General features: G+C 37.3%; 3 protein-coding genes across 5 annotated transcripts; 2 read left to right on the forward strand and 1 right to left on the reverse strand.

Moving 5' to 3' along the window:
* The first annotated feature begins 9,372 nt into the window (after positions 1-9,372).
* LOC17896136 (serine/threonine-protein kinase Nek1) lies at positions 9,373-13,548 on the forward strand. 3 transcript variants are annotated; one of them, XM_006300823.2, is made up of 15 exons: positions 9,373-9,519; positions 9,980-10,088; positions 10,163-10,229; positions 10,331-10,396; positions 10,482-10,528; positions 10,613-10,658; positions 10,747-10,827; positions 10,901-10,943; positions 11,021-11,070; positions 11,159-11,240; positions 11,690-11,739; positions 11,817-11,890; positions 11,986-12,037; positions 12,120-12,536; positions 12,694-13,548. In XM_006300823.2, exons 2-15 carry the CDS (start codon positions 10,003-10,005, stop codon positions 13,351-13,353), a joined length of 1,821 nt encoding a protein of 606 aa, XP_006300885.2. In that variant the 5' UTR covers positions 9,373-9,519; positions 9,980-10,002; the 3' UTR covers positions 13,354-13,548. The 3 variants fall into 3 exon arrangements, with proteins under 3 accessions (XP_006300885.2, XP_023644122.1, XP_023644123.1); XM_023788354.1 differs by lacking the exon at positions 9,373-9,519 and having other exon boundaries at positions 10,007-10,033; XM_023788355.1 differs by lacking the exons at positions 9,373-9,519; positions 9,980-10,088; positions 10,163-10,229; positions 10,331-10,396 and having other exon boundaries at positions 10,618-10,658.
* A 909-nt stretch (positions 13,549-14,457) lies between these two features.
* On the forward strand, positions 14,458-15,243 carry LOC17896218 (rubredoxin). The gene has a single exon (XM_006301876.2). The coding sequence runs from the start codon at positions 14,577-14,579 to the stop codon at positions 15,159-15,161; it is 585 nt and encodes a 194-aa protein (XP_006301938.1). The 5' UTR covers positions 14,458-14,576; the 3' UTR covers positions 15,162-15,243.
* Positions 15,244-15,315: 72 nt separating this feature from the next.
* Positions 15,316-22,241, reverse strand: LOC17894090 (5'-3' exoribonuclease 4). Its single transcript, XM_006301178.2, has 22 exons — positions 21,837-22,241; positions 21,059-21,161; positions 20,906-20,982; positions 20,630-20,821; positions 20,359-20,478; positions 20,180-20,242; positions 19,965-20,099; positions 19,686-19,850; positions 19,403-19,480; positions 19,090-19,176; positions 18,796-18,876; positions 18,583-18,678; positions 18,027-18,097; positions 17,721-17,849; positions 17,563-17,639; positions 17,429-17,469; positions 17,243-17,317; positions 16,866-17,017; positions 16,669-16,773; positions 16,505-16,580; positions 16,285-16,367; positions 15,316-16,198 (listed from the first exon to the last, which is right to left on the reverse strand). Exons 1-22 carry the CDS (start codon positions 22,041-22,043, stop codon positions 15,565-15,567), a joined length of 2,847 nt encoding a protein of 948 aa, XP_006301240.1. The 5' UTR covers positions 22,044-22,241; the 3' UTR covers positions 15,316-15,564.
* Between the last annotated feature and the right edge of the window lie 2,943 nt (positions 22,242-25,184).

Consider the following 25,184-nt stretch of genomic DNA (forward strand, 5'->3'; position numbering starts at 1 on the left):
AATTGTCTAAAGAACTCATCTAGAATCCTTATAAACTGTTCTAAAAATTGTTTGAGAATTGTTCATCTTTTGGGATGAGTCTTGACTTTTCAACTTATAGGGTTCATGTGTTTAATTTTGGTTTGCAATTAATCTCTATAAAAGAATTTGATACTTTTGTGTCTTCTCTTTTGTAGAATCATGTCTAAAGAAAAAGAAGAGGCTAGCACCGCACCGTACAACAAACTATTGCTAGAAGCTGTTACCTCTACTTTGGCCAACATGATGGACGAAAGGTTTGAAGCCGAACGTTTGGAACGAGCTAATACAAGTACTAGTCAAGAGAGTCAAAATAGAAATCATAGAAATAATTCTGATCACGAGGCAACGCTTAGCTACTACAGTCAGTCTTCTAGCCGTAGTGGTCAACGAAGAGAAAGACGCGGTCGAGAAGAAAGAAACCCTCCGAGAGACAATTTAGCTTGTCTTAAACTTCAAATTCCTCTATTCCATGGAACTAATAATCCCGATGATTATTTGGATTGGGAGAAGAATATAGAACTGGTGCTTAATTGCCAAGAGTATACGGAAGCGAATAGGGTTAAAGTGGCGGCAACCAAATTCTATGATTATGATTTGAGCTGGTGGGATCAACTTGTTACTACTAAAAGGCGTATTGGTAATGACCCGGTTGAGACTTGGAGTCAACTAAATACTATCATGAGAAGAAGGTTTTTTCATAGCCATTACCATAGAGAATTGCATCTTAGGTTGAGAAATTTGGTTCAAGGCAACAGAAAAGTGAAAGAATACGTCAAGGAAATGGAAACATTGATTTCTAAGAGCTAACATTCAAGAAGATAATGAAACAACAATGTCCAGATTTATATGGGAGGCCTCAACAGAGACATAATCGATCGTTTGGAGGTAGTTCATTATGTGGAGCCTGAAGAGTTTTATCACAAGGCAGCCATGTTTGAGATGCAAAACAAGAGAAAGAATTCTAAGCCTAGCTACAGCTCAAACAAACCAATCTACAATAGAGAGGAGAAATCTGTTTTTCAAAAGATCACAAGCCGTTTGTGAAGCCAAAGGTCGAAGAAAGGGATTTAAAATGGAAAGCAAAGGAGACTACAAGAGCTACGGATCTCCAATGCTTCAAATGTCATGGAATTGGACATTATGCGAGTGAGAGCTCCAACCGGAGGATTATGATAATACGGGCTGATGGAGAAATTGAATCTGAGGATGAGGAAGAAGTTCTATATTCTTTTATGTATTGATGGTGATTAGGTGTGATTAGGAATTACCTTACTTAGTCTACACTACTGTGTATAAATAGGTTGTATATGTTTCTTAATAAAATTCATCACCCTAAACATTTACATGGTATCAAAACATTCGATTCTCAAAAACCTAAATTTTTTTATTTTTCTTTTCTTGCTTGTTTTCTCCGCCTCCATCAATGGTTGCTCAAGTCTCTGAAACTCTCCCTCTCACCACCGAAACAGTGCTCAACGTGAACATGGCTCATGTTACTCGTCTCTCTAGCACCAACTACCTTATGTGGAGCCTTCAAGTCCGTGCGTTCCTCGACGGCCATGGTTTTGCTAGTTATCTCGATGCTACCTGTAACAACCCATCCTGTGGGACACTCCGCCAAATGGCACACCCCGCCACATGGCAACCTTACAGCGCTGCAGCGCATCGCCACATGGCAACCGTACATGATCTGTAGTTCAATTGGTAACAACTTCCACGGTGAGAAGGTTGTTAAAGGGTGAGGTTTTGGGTTCGAGTAACGTCAAGGGCACCAATAACCTACCTGGTGGGCCAGAAAGCTGCGGGCCAGAGGGCTGCGCAGATTAGGCCCACATGAGAGAGGTTAAGGTTGATGCGCTGCAGCGCTGTAAGAATGCCATGTGGCGAAGTGTGCCACATGGCGGAGGATCCCACATGACGGGTTGTTAGACTACCACCGATGTTCCTGCTGCAACCATCACCATTGGCCAGACATAGACATCCAATCTGGCGTATCTCAAGTGGCATCGTCAGGACAAGCTTATCTACAGCGACTTGATCGACACGATCTCGCCTCTTCAGCCCATTGTCTCACGCACCTCGACGGCGATGCAGATCTGGGCAAAGCTCGCCTCTACTTATGCCAAACCTAGTCGTGGGCATATCAAACAACTAAAGAACCAACTGAAGAACTTCACCAAAGGCTCCAAATCAATTGATTCCCTTGATCAACTTGTGATTCTCACCAAATCGTATGATCATAAAGATGTCATGGAGCTCTTTATCGATGGCCTCCCTGAAGACTACAAGACTGTGGTTGACCAGATCGAGGGCAAAGACACACCTCCGTCACTTAGTGAGGTTCATAAATGTTTGCTGAATCAAGAAGCTAAGTTATTGAGTGTTCTCTCTAAAACAGAAAACAACTCGGCGTTTCCGTTCTCTGCTAATCATGTCCAACAACGCAACAACAACAACAAATCATACTCCTCTTCAAACAGCTATGCTAACAAGAATGTTGCATCTTGCATGGCGTATGGACAACAGCGCACTGATACTGGTCAGCTCTCAATAAACAAAGTAACACGGAGAACAGAAGAATGAAGCCTTACTTGGGGAAGCGTCAATACTGCTATTAGGAAGTTCATAGCGCAAGACGATGCCCACAGCTCCAAGCCATGACGGCTAACGTCTCTCGTCCATGGCAGTCTCGTGCTAATTTTGATGTGAATGCGTCCAACACGGCGGATCATCGGATTGTTGACACTGGTGTTACACACCACATCACCTCGGACCTCAACAACCTTGCCCTTCATCAACCATACAACGGTGGTGATGATGTGATGCTTGCCGATGGGTCCAACATGACCATTACTCACACTGGTTTAAAATCGTTAACATCCCTCTCTCATCCTTTAACATTGGATCAAATATTATGTGTTACAAATATACAAAAGAACTAGATTTCGGTTTATCGTCTTTGCAAAACTAGTTGTGTGTTGGTTGAATTTTCCCCCGCTACGTTTCAGGTGAAGGATCTCAGCACGTCCCGTTACTCCAAGGCCAAACTAAGAATCGACTCTATGAGTGGCCGGTATCAAGTTCTCAAGCCATGGCATTCTTTTCTGCGGCCGGTCCAAAAACCAATCTCCTTACATGGCACTCGAGATTGGGGCATCTGTCTACGTCTATCTTAAAATCTATCGTTTCTACTTTCTCAATTCTAGTTTCATCTTCCAATAAAGAACAAAAACCTTGTTCTGAATTTCTTATTAATAAAAGCCAAAAGCTCCCATTTTCAACTTCTTCTATTGTTTCCACCCGACCTCTTGAATACGTTTTGACGGATGTTTGGACCTCACCCATTCTATCCATTGATAATTACAAATATTATGTTGTTCTTATTAATCACTTCACCCAATATATATGGCTTTTCTCTCTTAAACGCAAATTTGATGTCAAACACACATTCATAACTGTTAAATCTCTTGTTGAAAATCACTTTCAAACTCGCATTGGTACTTTGTTCTCGGACAATGGTGGGCAATTTTAGGTCTTATGAGATTTTTTGGTGATGAGTAGTATTTCTCATCTCACATAACCACCATACACGCCGGAACACAATGGGATCGTTGAAAGGAAGCATCACCATATTGTTGAGACTGGCCTCACACTCATGACCACATCATCGTTTCCAAAAATGTATTGGTCGTGTGCGTTTGCAACCTCAGTCTATTTGATCAATCTCGTGCCTACTTCGGTGCTCTCCATGACTTCTTCGTTCCATAAATTGTTTGCTCAGCCTTTGAATTATGAGAAGCTTCGCCGTTTGGCTGCTTGACCATATACAAATCATAAACTGGATGATCGGTCTCTTTGGTGTGTCTTCATTGGATACATAGCAACACAAACTGCATATCGCTGGCTTCATTTCCCTTCCAGTCGCATCTACAGTTGTAGACATGTTCAGTTTGATGAAACTTGCTTTCCGTTTCAAACTCCGTCATCTTCCACAGTTGAGTCGGAGCTCCACGTCAATCTACCTACATCTTCTACTGTCACGCAAGTTCCACTTTCCATTGCTAGTTCGGCCCCTCTACAAGGACCCCCAGACTTGATTCTTCACCCTGCTCACCCGTCATCTAGTTCAACCACTACGAACACACATGTAATATCTTCATCTCCCTCCTTAACAACTTCTTCTTCTCTCCGTCTCTCTGAGCCCACTGCTCCAAAAAAAAATGAGTCACAGCCCATGACTCAGCCAAGCCTATTAAGCAATGAGCCCACAGCTCTACAACAAAATCAATTGCAACCCCCAATTGAGACCCAACTACAAAGAAATATCCCAACACCACAACAAACCAGGTCCATGAATCTCACTAAAAACCTACAGACCCAAAATCAACAATCCGAACAACCACATGAGTCACAAACCAAAATATCCAAAGATGCAAACTAGGGCCAAAAATAACATTTATAAACCCGTCCAAAAACGATATTTGTTGGTTGCGGGTTCCTCACTTGTTCCAGAACCATCAACGATTACACAAGCCATGAAAGATGAGAATTGGCGTCAAGCATGCTCAAAGGAGTTCGATGCTCATATCTCTAATCACACTTCAGATTTGGTTCCGTCAGCGCCACACCAAAATCTTGTTGGATGTCGCTAGGTCGAGTCTAGAGAGATACAAAGCAAGATAAGTTGCCAAAGGGTACATTCAACAATATGGCCTTGATTATGCGGAAACGTTTAGTCTGGTGATTAAGACAAAAACGATTTGTGTCGTACTTGAAGTTGCGATGAGACAATCATGGCCGATTAAACAACTTGACATGAACAATGCTTTCTTACAAGGCGAGTTAAACAGATGGAGTTAAAGTTGATAAAGAGAAAGTGAAGGCAATCTGAGAATGGCCAAGTCCAAAATCAGTAGGAGAAGTGAGGAGTTTTCATGGACTTGCTGGTTTCTATAGGAGGTTTGTGAGAGATTTCAGCACCTTAGCAGCCCCACTCACAGAAGTTATCACGAAAAATGTTGGATTCAAGTGGGAACAAGCTCAAGAGGATGCATTCCAGACCTTAAAAGAGAAGCTTACTCATGCCACTGTCTTATCTCTTCCTGATTTTGTTAAAACTTTTGATATAGAATGTGATGCCTTTGCTGTAGGAATTGGAGTAGTTCTTATGCAGGATAAGAAGTCTATTGCTTATTTCAGTGAGAAGTTTGGAGGAGCTAATCTTAACTATCCTACATATGACAAAGAACTTTATGCTTTTGCGAGAGCATTACAAACATGGCAGCATTATCTCTGGCCCAAGGAGTTCGTTACTCATACTAATCATGAGTCGTTGAAGCACCTCAAAGGACAACAAAAGCTTAACAAACGACATGCCAAGTGGGTTGAATTCATTGAAACATTTCCATATGTCATCAGATACAAAAAAATGCAAGGACAATGTTGTCACTGATGCATTGTCAAGGAGGTATGTTCTTCTTACAACTCTTGATGCCAAGTTATTGGATTTGAGCAAATTAAATCTCAATATGTTACTAATTCTGATTTTTCTGAGATCTTTGCTTCTTGTGAGAAATTTGCTTTTGGAAAATATTATAGGTACGAAAGTTTCCTATTTTATGATAATCACTTGTGTATTCCTAATTCTTCTTTGAGAGAACTGTTTCTTAAAGGAAGCACATGGTGAAGGTTTGATGGGACACTTCGCCATGGCTAAAACTTTAAAGGTTATGCAAGACCATTTCCATTGGCAAATATGAAACGAGACGTTGAAAAGTGATGCAAAAGATGCACAATATGTAAAATGGCTAAGGCAAAATCACAACCCCACAGTTTGTATACCCCTTTACCTATTGCTTTGCATACATGGCATGACATCTCTATGGATTTTGTTGTTGGGTTGCCTAGCACTAGAACTGGAAAGGATTCTATATTTGTGGTTGTGGACAGATTTTCTAAAATGGCGCATTTTATTCCATGTCATAAAACTGATGATGCTCTGAATGTTGCTAGCTTGTTCTTTAAAGAAATTGTTCGTATGCATGGTATGCCTAAGTCCATTGTCTCTGATCGTGATACTAAGTTTCTAAGTTATTTTTGGAAGACATTGTGGTCTAAGTTAGGTACTAAGCTTATGTTTTCTACTACTAGCCACCCGCAAACTGATGGACAAATTGAAGTAGTCAATAGAACTTTGTCTACACTTCTTAGAGCTTTGATGAAAAAGAACCTTAAGACTTGGAAAGATTGTTTGCCGCATGTTGAGTTTGCATATAATCATGCCGCTCATTCTGCAGCTAAGTTTTCACCTTTCCAAATTGTTTATGGGTTCAATCCCATTTCTCCTTTGGATTTAATGCCTTAGCTTGAGTGAAAGAGTTAGTATGGATGGTAAAAAGAAAGCTGAAATAGTAAAACAAATGCATGAGAAGGCGAGAATTAATATCGAACAGAAAACTGAGAAGTATGTTAGACAACCTAATAAGAGCCGAAAGGAGGTAGTCTTCAAAGAAGGAGACTTGGTTTGGATTCACCTATGAAAAGAAAGATTTCCAAAAGAAATAAAGTTCAAGCTGATGCCAAGAATGGATGGACCGTTTCAAATCATGAAGAAGATCAACGACAATGCCTATCAACTGGATTTACAAGTAAAGTGTGAGTAATAGCTTTAATGTTGCTGATCTTGTGCCCGTTATTTCAGGTGAAACAGATTTGAGGTCAAATCGTTTTGAAGAGGGAGGGGATGATATGAAAGTTCCCATCGCGGGGGCGAGGATACTTGCCTTCGCGGTTCGACTTTCTTTTCAGGCTTGACTCATTATTTTCCTAGGTATAGGTCCTATCCTCCCCTTTAGAGCTCAATGGACCAACAACAAGAACCGAAGGAGAATGAAGATAAGGAGCAGCTTGAACCCAAGGAGAATGGAGCTAAAGATGAAGCAACATTACACATTCCTAATGGTCCGATGATGAGGTCCAAGACAAAGCGACTAAACCAAGCTATCATCATGCTTCTAAACAAGATTGAGGGTAGTCTTAATCAAGATACTTATCTAACTACTTTGGTTGTGATTCAAGTTGATTAAGTAACAACAATGGAGGTGTGTGACTTGCACTCTTTTTCCCTCCTCTTGGTTTTGTCCCAATGGGTTTTCCAAGAGAGGTTTTTAATGAGGCAAGCCCACACACTCTTTCACAAGCCCTTTTTTTTTTCTTTGCCAAGGAGCCACGTCCTTATGAAGAAGAAAAGTCTTTTTTATCATTCAAACTCTAGTTTAAATTTCTGTAATTTTCGAGGTGTTTTTAATGCTGTTTCGAAACTTGGTGTGTTTGTTTCGAAACTAGCTTCTTTTATTTTTTATATATCCTTTTTAGTCTCTTATGAGAAATCATCAAACTATTTATAATCAAAATTTCTTTCCAAATTGTTTGATCTTAAGAGTGTGTAATATATCTTCGTCTTGTGACCGTTTGGTGTGTGATATTCAAGCCTAAGCAAGTTTGTTAGTTCACTGGTCTTTCCGCAACCATTGAAAGTTACAATCGATTCACAAGTCATTCATTTCATCATCATCACGTCCTCACAAATCCACTTTATCGCCATTTCACTATCGCTTGTCTTGTTCATTACGAATCTACGTTTGTTGTGTGCAATGAGGACGTCGCGGTCTATTAGTGGGGGAGAATTGTGGGACCCTTCTTTGTGCAAAGACTTAAATGAATTGGTTTGACCACCTATGTTACCAAAGTGCACTTATCTTTTTGGTCAACAGTCTCGAGAGACACCGTGCTTATGCTGGAGTAGTCGAAAGATGGGTGACTTTCCGGGATGAGGACGTTGTGGTCTATTAGTGGGGGAGAATTCTGGGACCTTGGTTTGTGGAGAGACTTAAATGAATTGATTTGTCACCTATGTCACCAAAGTGCACTTATCTTTTCGACCAAGAGTCCTGAGAAAAGCGTGCTTATCCTGGAGTAGTCCAAGGATGGATGACCTTCTGGGAAATGATTGTCTGAACTATGTGAGTGAGGTCAAAACACAGGGAAAGATCATGTGGTGATTTTTACGATCGGTAAACAAGTTTTTTAAGCCTCCCGGACGTAGCATACCGGTCGTCGAATATGGATGGACTCACATGCCTAGTGAGAAGACGTGAAGCTCATTAAAAGAGGTCGGCCTATGGGCTAATAATGAACATGGGCCCACTGGAAGACGGTCGTGGCGTTGCAAAAAGTGATGGTCGGGGTGTTACAAATTTTTTGTAGGTGATTAGAATGATGAAAAACTATTTAGCATTTAAAAAAAAATAAGAGGGGAAAATAGTAAAGCATTGTTTTCTAATAAAATTCTAAAAATAAAATAACAAAAAAAATTTGAAATTTCAATTTATTTTTAAATCTTTATTCATCTTTTGATATTCGTGTTTTCAATTTTTGGTTTTCTTTCTCACAATCCAAAAGAAATTAAAAAAAAAAATCTTGATGAATATATATGTGTTCAAGATTTAGGAACCTAATAATTAGAAAAAAGATTTGTCTGCGGTAGAAATGCATGTAAGAAATCATTAAAAATAACATTAAAAAAATATCCTCTAAATCTACTATAGTATTTTTGCAAGGATTTTGAGAGAAAATTTAATGCATTTATTGCAAAAAAAATAATTTTTATTTTTAAAAATATAATGTCCGAGGAAAGGTTTGAACCCGAGTTATATTTGTACAAAAGAAATTATTTTACCACTATACTACATCGATATATTATTATTATCATCTAAACATACTGTATGTATATATATATATATTTAAATGGGTTAAAAACAGGTTAGTATTGTTATGCAAAATACATATGAAAATATTTAATAAAAATTATGTTATTTTAAATTAACATTTATACACAAGTTGTATGGCAGGACATGATTTAATCAATATTACTAAATATAAAAAAATATCATTAATGTTATACATCAAAACGAATTAAACCTTCATTATACTATTTTTTAACAACACAAATATAAAGCATATCGGATCACATTGATTTAATAAAGTTTGATATTATGCAATCTTAATAATTTATAAACAAATACCAGTACAATAGAAAAATTAGAATTTAAATACAAAATAACAATAAAAAGTTTTGTCACGCGGTATAAATCTAGTATTAAACTAAAAAAAAAAAAAGTAAGTTTGTAAAAGTTTTTTTTTTTTTTTTTTTTTTGTCGACAGTGTAAAAGTTTTCTAATAACATTACTTCTTAATACAATCACTATACTAAAGCTTATATAATAAATTATCAAGTCACAGAAAAGCCACCATTAATGGATCTAAGTTTTCTCCACTTTTTCCACTTTCTCTACCAACTTTGTCATATTTATCACCACAAATCACTCTCGCAGTATTCAGAGCTTTCTTTCTTCTTCCTACTTCTTCCTCTTCTTAATGCATCCTTAAGTCTTCCCATCAGATCTCTCTCCTGTCACACTCTTACTCTGATTTCTTGAGGTCATTATCTCTCTCTCTCTCTCTCTCTTCTAACACTGTTTGCTCTGTAATCTCCTCTGTTTTTTACTTCAGGGTCTGCTTGCTTCTTAGTTTTGTTTTCTTTGTAAAATTGAGCTTTAGAGTTAGTTTTAACATTGAGATATGCTCATTCATCTTCTCCTTATATAAGTAATGCATCCTTCAGCTTGGTTGTTTAGTTGATCAATGGAATTAGATTCTTTAGCCTTAAGTTAATTCCACTTCTAATGTAACTTAAAGTCATAGCTGATGCTTGCTAGTTCTCAGCTGTAATTATCTTTACCTTTTTTTTTAATTTGCTTAATCAGATTTGTAGTTTACAATTACCAAAGTATGTGTTTACTTGACTTTGGGATTACATTTGTTAGCATCCTTTAAATTTAATGTCCTCATTAAGAAACATCACACTAGTATTTGTTGTTTTTTACATCTCTATGTTCAGGTAAGACAACAACAAAGCTAGATATGGAACAGTATGAGATTCTTGAGCAAATAGGTAAAGGATCTTTTGGGTCAGCTCTTCTAGTGAGACATAAACATGAGAAGAAAAAGTGAGGAACACTATCTTTTTGCTGTCTTTGAGTTTTGTCATTTGTTTTCTGATATTGTTTATTGTATTCATTAGATATGTATTGAAAAAGATTCGTCTTGCCCGGCAAACTCAAAGGACTCGACGATCAGCACATCAAGAGGTTGGCAAATCTTGTCATAATCAGTTTTGAATCTTTTAATGCTCTCTGTATGATAATTCTTTTCATATGGTTTGATCTTGGTTTCTCTACCTTGGGTGTAGATGGAGCTCATATCGAAAATGCGTCATCCATTTATTGTGGAATACAAAGATTCTTGGGTGGAAAAGGTAAGATACACCTTCTGACTTAAACAAAAGTTTATATCATTACACTCCTTTTGAGCTGATAAAGCTTTTGTATTCTTTCTCTTAGGCTTGCTATGTGTGCATCGTCATAGGTTATTGTGAAGGAGGGGACATGTTAGTTTCTTATATTTAGATTCACTTATATTGTCTTTCACTATAGAGATTGCGACGCAGCCTCACTTTCTTGTTTTGTTTCAGGGCAGAAGCCATCAAGAAAGCCAATGGCGTGCATTTTCAAGAAGAGGTGTGCATTTCTTTTCTCAGTGCTTCTCATGAACTTTGTATAGAAATAGTTATCATCCTATAATCTTATCTTGTGCTTTTTTTTTTAGAAACTGTGCAAGTGGCTTGTTCAGCTTCTTATGGCCCTTGAGTACTTACACTCAAACCATATTCTTCATCGCGATGTCAAGGTACCAATCTCATATTGTTATCTGCATAATCCAAAGACTTTCTCCTATGCTAATATTTTGTATTTCTTTTCAGTGTTCTAACATATTCTTGACCAAGGAGAAAGATATACGCCTTGGTGAGCTTCTCTTTGCATTTTCTTGTCAACCCAACTTCAGAAATAATTGAATATTAACCTGATCATTGCTCTTACAGGTGATTTTGGGTTAGCCAAGGTTCTAACATCTGACAATCTCACTTCCTCTGTGAGTTCTGTAATTATTATATCATGTGTATATCTGCCACTGTGTTTCCTTAATGTCACTTCTAAAATCATTTATTCATAAATGTCAGGTTGTTGGGACTCCCAGCTATATGTGCCCTGAGCTTCTAGCTGATATACCTTATGGTTCTAAATCTGACATTTGGTCTTTAGGTGCGTTTTTTTTTTTTTTTTGTCTCTAGTAGTGTTTTGTAAAGTTCACTTATTTGCTACATTAGGAAGCAGTAATTTATCTCTATGTGCTTGTACTACTAAAGCTTCATAACTATATAAAGACTGTAGAGAGTTCTAATAAAGTCTTGTGTTATCTTTATTGCTAGATCATTATAAGTAGCCTAGTGTAAAAGTCTTTTATAAATATGAGATGTAGATAGATTGTGAGGGGTGTTATGTGATTTGGGACTGGTTTGGGGGTATGATGGCTTGGTAGAGTAAGCGGCTCTCTCGTTCTAATCCTTAGTTGGTTCGTTGATTCGGTTTCTGATGTGAGAAAATCAAGATCATTCTAAAATCTATCAAGTCTTAACAAAAATATCGCATGTGTTGACAAATATGTATCCTAGGATGATTTACTTATGAGACACATGAATTTCTTACTGCAGGATGCTGTATATATGAAATGGCTTATCTTAAGCCGGCATTTAAAGCATTTGTAAGTTGATGTGTGATAGATACATATCCATCTTTAATCCAACTTCATCATAATGGTTAATAAAACATCTTGGTTAGGATATGCAAGCACTGATTAATAAGATAAACAAGACGATTGTATCTCCGCTCCCCGCAAAATATTCCGGTTCATTGTAAGTTATTTAGTTTTGTTCTTAAACCTTCATCATACATATCTTTGGTTTTTGTATCTTTGTTTACAATGCTATCTTCTAAAACTTGTTTTCAGCCGAGGTCTTGTCAAAAGCATGCTGCGAAAAAACCCGGAATTTCGACCATCTGTATGTATAACCTTACCTAGCTTGTTAACATAAACTTAGTTACCAATATGTATTAATTATGCTAAGTATAAAATTATCACAGGCTTCAGATTTACTTAGGCATCCACATCTTCAACCTTACATTCTAGATGTCAAGCTCAGGCTCAATAACTTGAGACGCAATACATTACCACCTCAGTTACCAAATTCCAAGAATATAATCAAGAAAGCTCGTTTTTCTGAACCCGCTGTCACTTGTCCGGCTTTTGGGGAAAGACGACATAGTTCTTCTCTCTGGAATGATAGAGCTTTGAATCCAGAAGCTGAAGAAGACACTGCATCTTCTATCAAATGTATAACTCGTAGGATTTCAGATTTATCAATTGAGAGCAGTAGTAAAGGAACAGTGATATGTAAGGAAGTTGCTTCAAGTGCATCTAAGGTCTTCAAGTATCCTCTGGCAAAAACTTCAGTTACATCAAGAAGAATCATTGAAACTGGAAGGAGATTTGAACACTTGGTAATACTACTCACCTCCTCATCTTATTACAGTTGCTAAAAAGAAACACTTCACAGATGATGTTATAGTGCTGCCAATACTATTACCAAACAATCCTGTTTTGTCTATATTTCTCTACATTTCTCAGCTTCACTAATGACCATGATTGTGTGTTTAGCATCCAGTTTCAGGTGGTACCACCAGCAAGATAGTTTCTACAGCTCGCCGGACTTCTCTACCATTCACGAAAAGGGCAACAACTCAAGAAGCTGCACCATACAATCCAACAGTTGGGATCTTGCAGAAAGTGAAGTCACCAGAATATTCTATTAATGAGCCACAAGTTGATAAGATTGCTATTTTTCCATTAGCTCCTTATGAACAGGACATCTTCTTTACACCCATGCAAAGGAAAACATCTTCCAAAAGCTCCTCTATCTCAGACCGTTCTATAACAAAAGACAAATGCACAGTTCAAATATGTAAATCAGGTTCTGATTATATCACGAGCGAGGGGTCATCGTCACCTAATCAGAATGCAACTGCTGGTGCATCAAGCCAGACTACATCGTCGAATACAAGAAGATGTCGGTTTGATCCATCTTCGTATCGCCAACGTGCTGATGCTTTGGAGGGGTTGCTTGAGTTTAGTGCTAGATTGTTACAAGAAGGGAGATATGATGAACTCAATGTGTTGCTTAAGCCTTTTGGCCCAGGTAAGGTCTCTCCTAGAGAAACTGCTATATGGATAGCAAAGAGCTTGAAGGAGAATAGAGACAAGACAAAAACTGTTGGTCTGAATGTTTATAGAGAGATACCACATGTGGGTCTCCTCTGACAAGCTTCACTTTTGTCTTAATGTTTTGGTTTAGCTTGTTATGCTTTTGTAGAGTTGGTTAGTAGGTTGTATATAAACTCTTTGCTTGAGCCGAACTGGTAGCTTTGCTTTTTTAGATAGGGCTAACACTTTTCTTGACTTCTGTTAATTCAAGCTTCAAAAAGGTTTCCAATGTCTATATTTTTTCCTTGCTTTTATTGGCAAACTATTTTTTTTGGTTGCAAATTCACAATTTCTTTGATGATTTTTCTTAGGAAGTATTTTCATATTTAATATGAATATCTCTAGATATCTACTAGTTGCTAGACTCATCAATAATGTAAATTTAGTTGCATGATGCATCGATAACTAAGGAAATTTGATAGAAAATACACGATTAAAAATATAAGTATAGAAATTTGAACTTAAGAGTATGAAAGTGCATGGAATTTGTAAAATACTCTCTGAAAACACTCTATCATTTACAATAACTTTTTCTTGATATTTATAAAAAAAGATGTGATGAGTTGTGTAGATGATCGTAGATGTGGCATGTTGTTGATGTATCATATGATAAGTAAACTTTTCTTGATTAATGGTTTTCCCTTTTGCTTAGTCTTAAAGTCTTTAGTCGACAAACTTGAAGTGTTGCATAATTGAGGTTCTTGTCTTGATAAGTCTACAAATAAGTCTTGATACTTAACCTTTATACCCATTGTTAACCTTTAAAAAGCAAAAAAAAAGATATATAGTTATTACGCATGTAATTTTAAAATTAAAAATTTAATATTAATATGTAGGATTTATTAAAAGTAGTAATGCAAAAAGTTTATGACTACACAATATTGGTAATAAATACACTACACAATTTTAATTACAAATGGAATAATAACAAAATCTCTTTATTAGTCAGTTTCCAAAATTCCCAATCCTTAATGATATGTATAAACATTATTTCTCTTATTATTAACTCCTAATAAGGAATTTGAAGATTATAATCTTATTTAGGGGCCAATTGAAAAGAGAGGAGGAACATTTTGGGGTTTAAGTAAAACAAAATAAGAAGGACTGAGAAAAGGCCACGTGGTTATCACAATACTCTTCAAAAATCTTATCCAAGGGAGACGGACGCATATGCCTTTCTCCTCTCCAATGGATCCATCATCCATCTTTCTCTAACTCTTTCAACTTCTCTCTAACAATGAACAAACCCAAAATTTATAAGAAGTGAAAACACAAAAATAATGGCGAGTGCTACCTTCTCCTTCTCCCCTCTCTCTCAATCTCAATCCCATTCCCATACTTCACTCATCAAACCGACACCGTTTCTCAGATATGCCAAGAAACTGCACCACCACATCTCTTATCCAACTCACCATCATCCTCGTTACTTAGCCGTTTCAAGAGACGACGCGGCCGCAACGACACCTCCTCTTCCTTCTTCCGACCAAACCCAAGAACCAGAGACCAATGAAGTCGAAGACACAATAGAGAAACGAAGAATGGAAGAGAAGTTTGCTGTCCTAAACACAGGTATCTATGAGTGTAGATCATGTGGTTACAAGTACGATGAATCAGCTGGTGACCCATCGTACCCGATCCCACCGGGTTTTCAGTTCGATAAGTTGCCTGAAGATTGGAGATGTCCTACTTGTGGAGCTGCTCAGAGTTTCTTTGAGAGTAAAATGGTTGAGATTGCTGGTTTTGCTCAGAATCAGCAATATGGTCTTGGTGGCAATGCTCTTACTGGTGGTCAGAAGACTGGTTTAATCTTTGGCTCTCTTTTACTCTTCTTTATGCTTTTCTTGAGTGGCTACTTCATCCAATGATTATATATATTTTCTCAATCTTTATTTTGTTCCAATACACCATTGTTCTCATCAATATGATACTATCATCGTTTCTACAAGATAGCCTGGTTCTTAATCTAACAATGCTGGTCCGAACTAGAATAGAGAAATGCTGTAGAAGGAATAGAGAAAGTAGAATAACCCAATTGTCAAAAGCTGTCTTCTAGAGAGACTAAACATGTTTTAATGTAATAAATATACATAACAAAAGAAATGTCCAAACGTACATTGTACATTTGCCTTTAGCTAGAAATTTAATTTAAGATAATTCATCGCAGAGGATGAAGCAGGGACGTTGTTGTGTTACCATACAAAAGGCCAATTGCAGCAAAAGAAAGAAACTCGCCTGTACAGAACCCTCCCTTGTGCCTCAACTACTATCTCATATGTTTGCGCCTCGATAACTTGGTTGTGTCTTGGCCTGATAAATTACTTTCTTTGCCGGTTTTCCATTTGTTTCACCGTACCCAACTCCTTCCCGGTAGTATCCTCCGACGAAATTACCACCTGGTTGTGTACCGATCCATTGGGTGGGTGGTGAGGGTAACGGGTTCAAATTTGCATTAGCAGCTTCAGTGTAACTTGAATACAATTGTTTGCTTCTGCTTCCGTTATCGTCAATAGATAAACCAGACATTCCAGATCTAAGTCCACCACGGTTTTGCTGCTCTACTACTGCCTTGGAGTTGTAGTTCCGGTTATAGTCTTGTGATCCATTTGATTGACCAGGATATCTTGGACCGTTGCTAAATGTTCCCTGTGAGCTATTGTTATACTTTCCATAGTAATAATAGCTCGAGTCATCTTCATAAGCTTTCCTGTAAGAAGGACCCGGTGCTCTTGGTCTATTGACTCCACCATAATAGTTATTACCCGGTACATTTCGGTAATATCCATTCGGGTCAATTAATCCTGAAGCCGAACCAGTAGAGGATTTCATGTTAAGGGTGTTTTTGATCAGACGATGAGCTGCTTCTCCCAGCGAAGGTCCAGCTATAGCTCCAGCCACCTGGGGCCTGCACAGTAGATATATCATATGGTTCCTTTAATCTACTTTACACTTGTATCTTCAAAAATCAGTCTGCAGTATAAATCTCCTTACCTATCTCGGGATTGTCGGCGTCGGTTGCTATTGTCTTCATGCCATAAAGGGGGAAATGGCTTTATATCTACTGACGTCAAGATCTACATTTTTTCGCAGTGAATATTTAGCAGATAAATAGACTGGCAAGAAGACATTAAGATTTGAGATGCAAGCAAATAGATTTGTTTAATGCAGAGATGGACTACTGTTTACGACGAACTCCTTTGTGAAATCATACCTTGTCCGGAATGATCGCTCCTCTTGGTGGTTCGGATATATGAGAGTGTTTGGCAGGACACAGGTATGTAACATTTCTGGAAAATGGAGAGGAAAATCTAAGTGAGTAAATGAAGACTTCATCAATGTCATACAACACTAACTTGTGAGGCACAAGAAACGCACAAGGCTCGGTTCTGCTCAATGCATGGTAGACCATTGACAGGGGAATCCACTCTAGTTTGGAAACCATTCCTTTCACTAATCCAAAGAAAACCATTCATTCCTTGGCTGTAACAAACACAAAAGAATTGAGGATTAAGAACAAGTTTGATATTCAGATAACACACAGCTTGTTATCAATTTCGACAATCAAAGCAAACCTAGAATTCGGGTCAATCGTCCATGGAATAAATTCATGTGGTGGCAAGTGCTGGTAGAAATGGTAGTACTGCAGAATCCGCTGGCCCAGTGGATGAGCAGGGTGTACGTATAACAAATCAAGCATCACGCTGTTGCGTTGCCGTTCTTCGACCTGCCAGATGGATCCATACTGTGATTAATCATTCTAGTCATTACAGACACTGCCATAAAAACTGATGGCTAGAACAATCTTTTTTTTTGGGCAAAGGCTAGAACAATCTAAGCAGTAAAGCTATACCATAAATAACAAAAAAAAACATTCTGAAGGTTCAAGAATCATCTTTCAGAAAGAATTAAAATTTGACCAAACAATATTCAAAAAAGCTTCAGTTCAAACCGTTAGCGTTTCTTCAAGCTTCCTTGTAGCAGCTAACAATAATTTCTCCTCAATGAAAGGAAGCTTTGCAATACCCTGGATCACATCAAGTTCAAAACAGACAGCATCAATAGCCGAGGAACATGATAAATAGTATCAGTATGATAACACCATCACTATATCCACATAACACAGAAAAGCATGAACCTGCCAGGCAAAGCGCTTTCCATTCATGTCAATCTCAAAATCTATCAAAAGAATGAGAGCTTATGAGTGTCCACTGTCCATCATAAATATATAGGAAAAACAACAATACATATATCTTCAGCATCAGCAATTACCAGCAGGGTAAAATTTCAGGATCGGGGATGAGGGATTAGTCATCAACTTTCGGTATTCTCCAGGCAGAGCATTTGAGCTGCGACAACCAAGAAATACAATTTAAATCACCTGAGGCGCACAAATATATATATTGAAGGTTTTAAAAAAAGGAAGAAACCTTGCAGCCGGCAGGGTTCCCATTAATTGGTCAAAAGGTTTAAAGGGCTCTCCAATGAAAAATGTGATTTCCAAATCAGATAGATTCTTAAGATCTGAAGCAAATGGAGCATAATGGTATGGGTAAAACCTGAAACAATTAGATGAAAAGGTAAGCAAACAAAGACTTGCACTTCAAATTTGCAACTTGGTTTTGTCAGCAATTGACATCAATATCCTCTTTCCCGAGAAGAGACCCATCAGTCTATTATAAAATAAGATATTCCAGTATTTATTAGAATGCATGGCTCTCATAGGAATAACTGACCATTGCCATGAGCATACACCTTGGTAGTAGTACCGGCAAACCCAGCACAACCCTTCAACATATTTTAGCACCTACAAGGAAAATAGGTAATCAGACTTGATAACTAGATTACGTTTATCCAAACTGTCTCAGGAGTCATTTCAAGAAACTAGTTCATATCAAGCTATAAGCCTCCTAATAAGTTAGAAAGAACTGTGCAGACATTTGATGGTCAGAAACTTTCAACATGAGAGAGTTAATAGGATGTTAAGAGTCTAAATGCACATATACAAGTTTATGTTAATCCAATTGTCTCAGGAGTCATTTTAGGAAAGTAGTTCATATCGCGCTATAAGTCTCCAAAAGGATATAAAGAACTATGCAAATATCACGTACTAAATTTGGTGGTTGGAAACTTTCAACATGAGAGAGTTAATAAGATGTTAAAAGTCTAAATGCGCACAAAATAAGAGTAGCACACAGCCTGAAGAAACCTTTTTTAACTTTTAGATTAATTATAACAAATAATCAGAGATTCAGAAGGGAGACGGGGAAAGTTAACTGAAGTAAAACTCACCATGTCTTGTTTAATTGGCTCAGTTTCCTCTGGATTGTTCGTACTAAATTTCTCTGCATAATACCTCTCCTTGTAGCCCGGTTCTCCTAGCTTAATCTAGCCAAAATGAAAGACCAATTTTAGTTGTACCTATTAAACAATTTTCCTTGTCAATATAGATATAAATATCTCTCCAGCTCACAGGCGAGAGAACACTGCAGTATACTATTTTACCTTATCGTCTATCGGTTCAGGTGGTGCCTCAGATGGATCTCTTCTTGATCTTTGTTTCATTTCTTCATTGTTGTCCATTGACTGATACCAACATCAACATACCATTAGCCATAATGTATGCAGATTGAACATAATGGAAGAATATGATACAAACCCATTTCCTTATAAAGAGCACCATTCACTCAAAACGAGCTTTGAGGGAGTGCCTTATAAGGGTATGAGCATCTTCTTTCCCTAAAGCTCCAACGGGTTGTTTACGTGTGTATGGGGAATTAGGGTATATGTCATGCATACCTGTTTTATCCGTGTTCTTTTCTGAAAAATTTTATCTTCATTAACAGCAACAGCTTGAATGAAATGCTCTACCCTATCTAGTAAAACCTATCAGTGTAGAAAAGAGAAGATTTTCATTGGGTTAATAAATAAATAAAAAAACGATGCAGTTCAGGTATTCATTAGTAGGCAGATAAAATAGAAGCAACGCAGTTCAAGGGAAGAGTTTACATAAGATAATTGACCATTTCTACAGCTCATACGAAATATAGAGTTATGAGTAATGTGAAGCGAGAATGAAATGTGGGAAAAGAAAAAACAACCAATAACATACCTCACCAGAATCTGTTAGATAGCCTCCCATAATTGAAAACTCCTTTCTGTAAACATGCATCAGCAAGTTTATAGCTCCCTGAAGTAACAATGAAACGGAATATAAAAATTTAAAACAATTGGTAAAGGAATATAAAAACTATTTTATCATTGCCCTGATGGTATAGAGCATGAAACAGGATATCAATTATCACAGGGCTATTACTATATTTTACAATCTACACTACCAACATATTATGTATAACAGCTAATTAAGCAATGAAAAGCTTTCATCATGTACACACCTCTCGAATTTCCAGTGTAGGCATATGAGGTAGGAAGTCATTGCCAACAAAAAAGCAAAGGAAGACGAAGTCGTCTATAATTCTCTCAAAATTGATCACAAAAGGAGGGTCTGGAATGGCCAATTCATATTGCAGATATTCTCGCAATATCCAAATGTTCAGGAACTATAAAAAATATTACATAAGAGAGATATGAGAAAGTTCCCAAAGTAAGAGAGAATGGCATGTTGTTCAACAGCAGCAATATCTTCTGGAGATAATAAAGAAAACTACTTAAACCTGATATTTTTTCTTGTGGATTGGAATATCCGATGCTGCATTTGCGCTACCTGATTTTCCAGGGCAATCTGCAGCAAAGTGACCAGTTTGTCCACAGACAAAACATTTCTCTTGTTGCCCAGGGTAAGTGATAACCTGGAATGAGTAAGATGACTCTTCATTTGACAGACTGGATATCAAAGAAAATATAAAGGATAGGGGTGGAAACCAGCTACCTCTCTTAAGATTGAAAAGTGAACTTCATGTGTGGCTAATGAGAGCATTATCAAATCAGCATCCTGCATAGTAACATACAGTTATTGGCAAGAAGCAATGTGCAATTTGTTGGAAGAAGCACCAACACCTTACGAAGCAAACAGGAAGTAAAAAAACTACATTGTAGGTTGACACTAACCAGACCGTACAGACAATGCCTTGTATTTGGATCAAAACCAGGAAGATTACGTTGAAGACGAATGTATGACATTATCTTGTGTTCTCCTTCGCCCGGAACATTTGAATCAGAAAGAATTACCTTCAAATAATAATCCACAAATTCTTAGGAAGACAAATTACCTTGAAAACCATATGTAAAGGGACAACACTAACTAAACAGAAACTGCAAGAATGCAACAAGTTTTCTACAGTTTGGAAAAAGTGGTTAAGTTAGACAAATGGTATCACACCTTAACATATCTCCAACCAGGGTTATGGTTTAACCTAGATTGGATGTAATACTGAAGAGCTACTGACAGTATAGCCATAAAAGGGGTCCCAGGAGTAATGACATTTGAATCTGAGGTTTCTGCTTTCTCTTTAGCAGACAAGATTTGGCCTTCAGTCTCAAACTCTTTTCTTAACCTATCTTCCTCAGCTTCCTATGAAACCAAATAAAGTGTAAGCAACAGTGACACATGAAAATCCAAGAGTAAATGTAAAATAAGAATTGGAAGAGAACATACAGCCTCTGCTGCGTCCTTTGCAGCCCTGAAACGTCGAGAACGCTGCTGATTCATCTTTGCCCTGGGTGCAACTCCATCTGCAAAAACATATATAGTCAAATCCAATCTCGTCGAACAAAACGGACAGGGGAGAAGAAGAAAGCACAAGATCACCTATAGCCATATAAAGAATCTTCCTCGGACGTATTAAAGTAAAAAGATGGTCAATGTACTCAAACATCGATTTAAATACATCATCGTATGTGGCAGGGGCAGGCTGCAATTGCATTGTAATCAAAATATGATTAGCTAGTAATATCTCCAGGGAAATCATCATAACACATATTGCTACCCAAACTCACTCCCATGGATAATAATATCTCCTCAGCTCTAACTAAAAACTAATAAGATCGCCATCTATTTTTTTCTCTAGTCAAACACTCAAAAAAAAACCTGGCTCTAGACTTACATACGTAATACATGAACAAATTACACACACAGCCATTTGCATCCAATTTTCCTCAAATAATATATCGAAATCAGTTTCACAAATGAACTTTAAATCTCAGAATCGACTTCACTGACTTCCGGTAAGCAAAATACTCGAAAAGCAACAGCTAATACACTCCTCCCTTCCTGGCTAAATTAAGAACACATACAAAAACCCATCTTCTCATCAAAACACCAAACTTACTGATTCATTTCCCATACAACAAACAAATCCATGTTCACTTACGACTGCCTAATACAATAAACTCAAAACTCTAATCATAATACTTCACAGAAGTTAAATCCCCTAAATCTAGTATCACCATTGCTTCAATTGACTTTCACTAAGCAAAATCGACAACAAAATAGTAATCCTTCTCCACCAATCTACTAAAACCCAGTAATTTCATTTCTCACAAAAGTTGAATTGTACTACCCTAACACAATCAACTACATCACATACCTTTCCTTCAGGATGAAAACAAGGATGAATGATACCATTCATATCAAGATACAAATTATCAAATTCGAACCCATTAGGGTTAGGTTTAGTGATATCAACAGGAATTAGGTCACCACGACCTCCATCGGTAGGTTCTTCCTCAACAACATCGCTAATTGACTTCGGGTATCGGTCCGCGAGCCATCTGTAAAACGCCGGGACTCCCATGACGGCGAGGTTCGAGTTCTTCCCGGAGAGACTTCGAGAGAGATCCGAGTTATGATGATGATGCTGATGCTTCTTTGTTCGCGATTCAGGTTGAAGAAAGAAAGATACTAATTTTTTTTTTCAACTTTTATTTATTACTTGGTTTAATAAAATTACTCGGCGAAGACATTAGAAGAAGCTTTAATCCCATTGTTATGATTGGTTGCGGCCAGAGGTGTGTTTAAGTTTAACCTTTGTTGATGATCTCTGTGTGTGTTGTAAAATAGACTGGTTTTAATGGGCCGGGTTTTACTTGACCCGTATACTCAAACGGGTTTATTTGTGGTCAAGGATCTACATAGTTAGGTTTGGAAATTTGGATAAATTAATTTCGGTTTGATTTTTTATTTTTCTTAGATTAAGAGGGGTGTATTGAAAGTAGAATTCCGGAAAACTTTGGATTTCTTTTAAAATCCCCTGTTATTCAACTAGTGATTTTTAAATCACTTTTCAAATCCACTGTTATTGAATATGAAATTTGTAAAAAGTCTTTTAAAATCACTTACAATCCCTGTTATTCAATCAACAATTTGTAAAAATCATATCAAATCCACTGTTATTCAAAACATAACTTTTTTTTTTGAGAAATCCATAAAAGTGATTTTAGGAGACTTTGGTACAATTTTACTAGAGAAATCCAGTTAAAAGAGTCACACCTTATGGGGTGTGATTTTAAAAGATTGGTTTTAAAAAAAAAACAATATACATAAAAAAAAAAGTCACCGTGTTCACATGACGATGAATCACGTGTTCATCTCATCGGAGCTCCGGCGAGAAAAAAATGGCAGCAAAAGTTAAATTTGTCCACAATCTGAGGCCTTGCTCGGCTCTCTCTATCCCCAAGCCCTAACTGGCCATGATGATTATTTCCCCAAGAATATAAACACAGAATCATCATAAATGTTGTCTTTGTGGATCCCTTCCGGACCAACGAGAGCAACAACGTGTTCATCCCCACATGCTTACCTTCAAAACAGTCAGGCCATGGAACTCGGGTATAAGAAACCGAACCGGGATGCTTCTAAAAGTAATACGAGGCTCAAGCCCACTGTCTTGTGGAGGAACATTCCCCCACATCCAAAGACCTCCAACATTATCAATGGCAAACGACATCATGGATCCGGCCTTGACAGAACAAACCTATCAAGCGTAACTAAAGGACTTAAAAACTCAGGATTCTTCTTCTTCTTCTTCTTATGATTAAAATGTTGTTTGGACCTAGTTTAAAATCATCCAAAATTCTTTTTAAAATCTCACCAAACCTCAAACTATTTTTCTTTTTTAAAATAGGAAATAATAACAAATCCACCAAAATACCTTAAAAACTCACTAAAATCTCACAAAATCCAAAATATTATAAATTCCACAAAATCCTTCCAAATCATGAATTGAATACACCCCCCTAATTTTATGGGCCAGTTTGTTTTTTATTTATTTATTAACCCTATCGGCTGATCCGGTCAGCCCCGATAGAAACGTACCGAAATGCTTCAGAGTGAACTTTTCCCCAAAGAGCCACCACAGTGTCTATCTCGAGTTTGGAATACTTTCCGACTAATGCTAGGGGTAGTCAGACCGCCTGCATTTCTAACTACCAGGTAAACCAATTAGGTCAAAGTCCAACTGACAGACTTCCCACACAACAATGATTTTTGTTTCCAGGGTGGATCGAACTTGGGTTAGTTCCTTCCAACATTTCCCCAATTCTCCCTTACCACTGGACCACTGTTGTGCGGGCTGGGCCAGATTGTTGTATACTCAAAATCAATAATCTAAGTCAGAATATAGCACTTTATTTTAAAAAAATTAGGAAAATTGGATGAGTGATAGGGAAAATTCATATTATTATGTTTTGGTAGTAATATTAGTAGGAGAGTAGGCTGGGGCAAAATACGCGGATCAGAAATCTATACCCGAATTTGATCCGAAAAACCCAAACCGAACCTATATCCTATAATAAAAAAAACATGAATGGGTCTAGAACTTTAATAACTTTGGTTACCAAACCTGATCGGGTATTATCCGAAATCTGGAAAAAAAAACCCGAACAAATCTGATAGTATATAAACTTTTGTGTAAATGTATATAACCCTTAAGATTTTATCACCAAGAAGACAAAAATTATCTCAGCGAATCTTTTAAAAACTTGGTAACATGTTTTCTTTTTATTAGATGACAAGGGAATTTGAGATGAGTTCGGTTGGAGAATTGAACTACATTCTTAGGCTGCAAATTACTCAAAGTGATGAAGGTATTTTTGTATGTTATAGTACTTATGCTAAACAGCTTCTAACTAAGTTTCAACTAGATGCAAAGAAGCCAAGACGCCCACGACTTCGTCAGTCAGTGTGACAAAAGATGAGAATGGCAAAGATGTGGACAATAAGTTATACAAAGGGATGATTGGAAGTCTGTTGTATCTTTCAGGAAGTAGACGAGATTTGTGTTTCAGTGTTGGAGTTTAGGCCAGGTATCAAGCTAAACCGAAACAATCACATCTTGAGGCTATCAAGAGAATAATCAATTACGTCAAAGGAATTGTGAACCTTGGAATTAAGTTATCAGAAGGTTCAAACTGCAATCTAGTTTGATATTGTGATTCTGATTATGCTGGGAGTAGAGATGATAGAAAAAGCACTAGTGGTGATTTCTTGGCTGAGCAAGAAAGAGAATTCTTCAGCACTATCTACAACTGAATATGAGTATATAGCATTGGGAAGCTATTGTACTCAACTGTTATGGATGAAACAAATGTCTCAAGATTATGGGATGTTTTCAGAAATACTGCAGGTTTACTATGATAACAAAAGTGCCATTGATTTGTCTAAGAATCCGGTCCAAACATATTGATGTAAGGCATCACTTTATCAGAGAATTGGTTGAAAGAAAGCAAGTCCAAATTTACATATTCCTATAGAAGTTCAGTTTGCTGACTTATTTATGAAAGCCTTAGATCTCAACATGTTTGTTACTTTGAGAAATGCCATAGGTGTTTGTTCAATCTAAATAATGAAGAGGATCATAACTGAATCAGAGGTCAACAATGTAAGGCTCTTAAAGATTGATTCAGTTAATGACTTATGTCAGGACGGTTGTATTATT

This window comes from Capsella rubella, unplaced genomic scaffold (genome assembly GCF_000375325.1).
Source record: "Capsella rubella cultivar Monte Gargano unplaced genomic scaffold, Caprub1_0 scaffold_2, whole genome shotgun sequence".
Taxonomy (NCBI): domain Eukaryota; kingdom Viridiplantae; phylum Streptophyta; class Magnoliopsida; order Brassicales; family Brassicaceae; genus Capsella; species Capsella rubella.